General features: G+C 39.2%; 1 protein-coding gene across 1 annotated transcript; it reads right to left on the bottom strand.

Annotated features, from left to right (window-relative positions):
* Positions 1-1,659: 1,659 nt before the first annotated feature.
* Positions 1,660-4,517, bottom strand: LOC110686942 (adhesive plaque matrix protein-like). The gene is made up of 2 exons (XM_021863563.1): positions 3,074-4,517; positions 1,660-2,587 (listed from the first exon to the last, which is right to left on the bottom strand). The coding sequence occupies exons 1-2, from the start codon at positions 4,491-4,493 to the stop codon at positions 1,959-1,961; spliced, it is 2,049 nt and encodes a 682-aa protein (XP_021719255.1). The 5' UTR covers positions 4,494-4,517; the 3' UTR covers positions 1,660-1,958.
* Positions 4,518-4,935: the final 418 nt, after the last annotated feature.

The raw sequence follows: 4,935 nt of genomic DNA, 5'->3' as shown, positions 1-4,935 counted from the left end.
ACAATATTTGAATCTGATCTGTGATTTGTATGCAATTATTCATCATAGAGGTTGTATCCAATGCTTGAGTGGTTTCATGCTTAAATTTTTATTTACTCTGGACATTGCAGTCTTCATGAGATGATAGTAGGTTTACAGGAACAACTGAGGATCACAGAATACTTGGTGTTTTAAACACTATAGCGAGTCAAACTGGTGCTTGTACTTAAGATTTTAGGAGACGGGTCATACACATGCAGTGTAGCTTAATTTGCGTTTCCAGAGTTCTTAGATTTTATACCAAGATTGTATATAAGTAAATGTAAGCCTTGGATTCAGAGGTGGGGCTGTAAGTTGGTGATTACATTATACTCCTGATTCTTGAGTCTTGGATTCTGTTTATGGCATGCAATTGTAATTTGGTGTTGGGCATCCAACTTTGGTGCAAGACTGTAAGTTGCTGATGAAGATTGGAAGCTAAGTGAGGCTGGTTTGCCTGACTTTTGGTGCAGCGGCTAAAATTTTAAGATTCTGGTTTGGTTTTTGAGTCAATAGGGTAGGGTATGAGTCTATAACATCATGACGTATGTACTTTACCGAGCCTGGAGCTGGTGCCTTGTGCTCAGCTGGATGCCAGATTGTATTGTTTTTTATAAAAACTTCAACAAGGGTTTGTATTCTGATGGTAGTGGCCCAGTGGACTTTATACTGATATTCATGCAGAGGACTTCATTGACGATGTGGACTGCTGTACTGTACTCAGCTGATGGCCTGTACCCGTGATTCTGAATGTTGTGTGAGCAGCATTCATTAAAGGAGGCTATATAAGGTAATAAACTGAAAGCGAAAGAAGCACTTTGAGATGAAATCCCTGATAGATTGAAGCTTAGCTTACAGTTGAATTTTGTTACATACGCGTTCATTTGAGCATTTGGTTGTAGAAATGCAGGTGATCTGGCCACTGCTTTATGACTAATTACTTGTGGACAGCATGTCAAGGTAAGCCGTTAATCTGGGTACAAGAGAACCCATCCAGTCTCATTAAAAATAGTCATTCAAATTCGCCAATCCTTGTGTAAGACCACTTTCTTCGGATGTCCATAACAGGGATTGCCTGAGGTTTATAAAGTCTGAATCACCTCATCTGAATTCTAAGAAGAATTGGTCAATGAGGAATATTGTACATACATCACATTTATTATCGAAAATTTGAAATTACTATTCCCTGCAACCTGCCATGAGCTTTTTTTTGGTTGACTCTTACAGGTCTCAAAGAGCAACTGACTAATAATAATCAGTAGAGAATCTCCTCCCAAAATTTGACTAGTAATACAACATCTTTAAACAGATTTATTATAATTTACTCAATGCAGGCATGTATACTTAATTATCTATCTGATATCACTAATTTACCATTGTTGGAGCGGGTTTTATTGAACACACCCCAAGGGTAGTTGACATATCTTCACTGTGCAAGTTTCAGATCAGATCAGAGAGACATACCGGTCCTAAAAACTACGAGTAATTCCTTAAATTGTACCCATAACACCATTATTCACTTTGGAGATGCTAAGCAGTGTACTTTGAAACTTAACTTTGAGGCCTCAAATTGCTCTTAGTAGTCACTAAGAACACATTCTTGTATATATCTTAGATTTTGAGAGTTTATAAGGAGTAACAAGTTTAGAAGCATGTTTTATGGAACACAAAGTTAAATGCTAATATAAAGACTTAGACAATTAGTATTATTATAATTCTCTGTAATACAAATAGCACAGTAGTAACGGCCATCTATAACTTGATATTAAGTTAGGTATAAATTAAGGATATAGATATAGTATATAGTGGAAAATGAATGAAATCATAATATTTTCTTTCTTAATATCCATAATTGGTGTAGGTAGGGGCTTCGTCCAGTGGGTTTGGAGTATAACCACCGGAGTTTCTTAACTCGACTATGGAGTAGTATGTGATGGAGTTTAATAGCTTGGAGTATAGGCTGGTGGGGGGCATGATGAGTGGTCCTTGTCACTTGCTTCAGGAGTGTAGGTTGATGGAGTGTATGATGTAGCCTTGTAGCTTGATGGCTTGTATGTAGGAGCCTCGTAGCTTGATTTTGGAGCGTAGGCTGATGGGGTGTAAGCCGGAGCCTCATAGCTCGATTTAGGGGTGTAGGTTGATGGGGTGTATGTAGGAGCCTTGTAACTCGATTTAGGAGTGTAGGTTGATGGGGTGTATGTAGGAGCCTTGTAACCTGATTTTTTGTGGTAAGCTGGATAATTTTCACATTTTGTCTTAGAAGTGTAAGCAAAAATGGGAACAGAATACAAATCCAAGTTGTATGCATTTTGGTACCCTGCAAGATGCTCTGTATAGATGAGGGGAGCTCCTGATCTTCCTAGGTGCACGTTCGTAGCAACGTTACAAGTCTTTGATGAAGAGCTTTTAAGGGAAACTTTGCAATCTGTTGGCTTCAAATGGTCACCAAGTTGTTCAGGAGTAAATGTAGCTAAGAAGTAGCCATTTTTGTCTGTTTTAGGGGTTAACATGGAGAATTTAGCTTCTTTGTATCCATGCTTTGCTTTACAAGAAATTTTGGCTACAGCTCCTGCTCAATAACATTGCATAAAATAATATTAGTCTCGATCAAGATAAAGCCTAAGTCAACTATATAATAACCTTTCCTTATTATATAGAGTAATCTTACATCGTTTTATCATGTGTTATGTCCCATAAATAATCTCATCTTATACCTCACTTTTTTTACGTGTTGGATACAAGTACACAACGCCAACTTAAATAAAATTATTTATTCGGTTAATGTTAATGATGTAACACGTCGATAAATAAGGAAATGCAAGATAAAATCAATTATGCAAAATATGGAATCACTCTAATTTCATTAAGACATGTTGTACCCTAGATTTATTCTTCACAATATCATACTAATGTCGATAACTGACAATCTTATTAAAATATTGTTTCAAATTTGGACGACTATAATTTCCATCATTTCTATAGATAGACAAACTCATTGCAACCAAAACCATTTTAACCCTCTAATATTAGATGCAGCAATGTGTAAAGAACATACCTTCAATTGGTGTGAATTCATAACATGAACTACAGTAGATGACACCTTGCACACCATAAAGGGTAGGTAGGTCCTTTTCTTGAGTGTAATAGTTTTTGTTGTCATATGTAGGAGAGGAGGTTGATGGGGTTTTGTATGTAGAAGAAGGGTTGTAATCTGGGGATTGAGAGTATGAAGGGACATCATTCTTTGGAGAAGGCATGTAAGATGGGGCTGGGGTGTTTACGGTTTCATATTCTGGAGATGGCTTGTACTCCGGAGTTTGGGTGTATGATGGAGTTTCATACTCAGATGAATATGTGTAAGCCGGGGCTGGAGTGTATGATGGTGTTTCACACTTAGCAGATGGGCTATAAGCTGGGGTTTCATTGCTGTATGTTGGAGTATCATACTTAGGTGAAGAGTTGTAAACTGGGGTTGGGGTGTATGATGAGTCTTCGTATTTAGGAGATGGGCTGTAGACTGGGGAGTTGGTGTATGACGGTGTCTCATACTTAGGTGATGGGTTGTAGACTGGGGAGTTGGTGTATGACGGTGTCTCATACTTAGGTGATGGGTTGTAGACTGGGGAGTTAGTGTATGATGGGGTCTCATACTTAGGGGATGGGCTGTAAGATGGAGTTGGGTTATATACCGGTGTTTCATATTTAGGAGCTGGGCTGTAGGTTGGGGTTGACGTGTATGATGGTGTCTCATCCTTAGGTGATGGACTGTAGACCGGGGTTGTGGTGTATGACGGTGTCTCATACATAGGTGATGGGCTGTAGGAAGGGGTTGGAGTGTATGCTGGGGTTTCATATTTAGGAGACGGGCCGTATGATGGGGTTGGGGTGTATGATGGAGTCTCATACACGGGAGATGGGCTGTAAGATGGAGATGGAGTGTATGAAGGAGTTTCATATGCGGGAGATGGGCTGTAAGATGGAGATGGAGTGTATGAAGGAGTTTCATACGCGGGAGATGGGCTGTAAGATGGAGATGGAGTGTATGAAGGAGTTTCATACGCGGGAGAGGGGCTGTAAGATGGAGATGGAGTGTATGCTGGAGTTTCATAGACAGGAGATGGGCTGTAAGATGGAGTCTCATATGTAGGAGATGGGCTGTTCACTGGGGTAGAGGTGTATGATGGGGATTCATATGTTGGAGATGGACTATATTCTGGGGTTTGGGTGTATGATGGGGTTTCATACGTTGGAGATGGACTATATTCCGGGGTTTGGGTGTATGATGGGGTTTCATACGTTGGAGATGGACTATATTCCGGGGTTTGGGTGTATGATAGGGACTCGTTTACAGGAGTTGGAGTGTATGATGGAGTCTCATACTCCGAAGAAGTTGGTGTATCCTCGCTAGCATATGCTACAACAAACGATGACAAAATAAGCAAAGTGGCCAAGGAAAGAATGCGCAAGAGATCCATTTTACAATTGATGGTTTCCTAAGAAAGTGTAGGACCTAGTGATGCTCTACAACATAACATTTGGTTGCCTTATATATGGTAACTTTGCCGGTTAAACTTAATTCTTTAATACTTAGTTGGATTTGGCATCTTTGTCGCAGTTATCCAAATCATCAGTTATTTGGTTGCACGACTGCAGGCGAAGCTCATTACTTATAGGCTATAATTCGTGGGCAGCATGAATTGGTATATTTTATGTATGCTTTCCATGTACGTTAGTAGTATTTTGTATGATGCATTGGATTTTGTACGAATATTCTAAGGAAATCAGAAGAATTTGGTGCAATATATATCTTCTAGTCGCGGTTATTGTGTATGATGTATTTTATTTAATTGATAAAAGAATGAGAGAACTTGGTGTAATTTCTTATAGTCGTAGTTATAACGGTCCTATTAGCTACGT

The sequence above is a fragment of the Chenopodium quinoa genome, unplaced genomic scaffold (assembly GCF_001683475.1).
Source record: "Chenopodium quinoa cultivar QQ74 unplaced genomic scaffold, ASM168347v1, whole genome shotgun sequence".
Classification (NCBI taxonomy): Eukaryota; Viridiplantae; Streptophyta; class Magnoliopsida; order Caryophyllales; family Amaranthaceae; genus Chenopodium; species Chenopodium quinoa.
This window is presented reverse-complemented; position numbering and strand designations above follow the sequence as displayed.

Coding starts and splice junctions, on each gene's coding strand:
- LOC110686942 (XM_021863563.1), bottom strand. CDS start 4,493: ATGGATCTCTTGCGCATTCTTTCCTTGGCCACTTTGCTTATTTTGTCA. Junction 2,588..3,073: donor TGAATTCACACCAATTGAAG/GTATGTTCTTTA, acceptor GTTATTGAGCAG/GAGCTGTAGCCAAAATTTCT.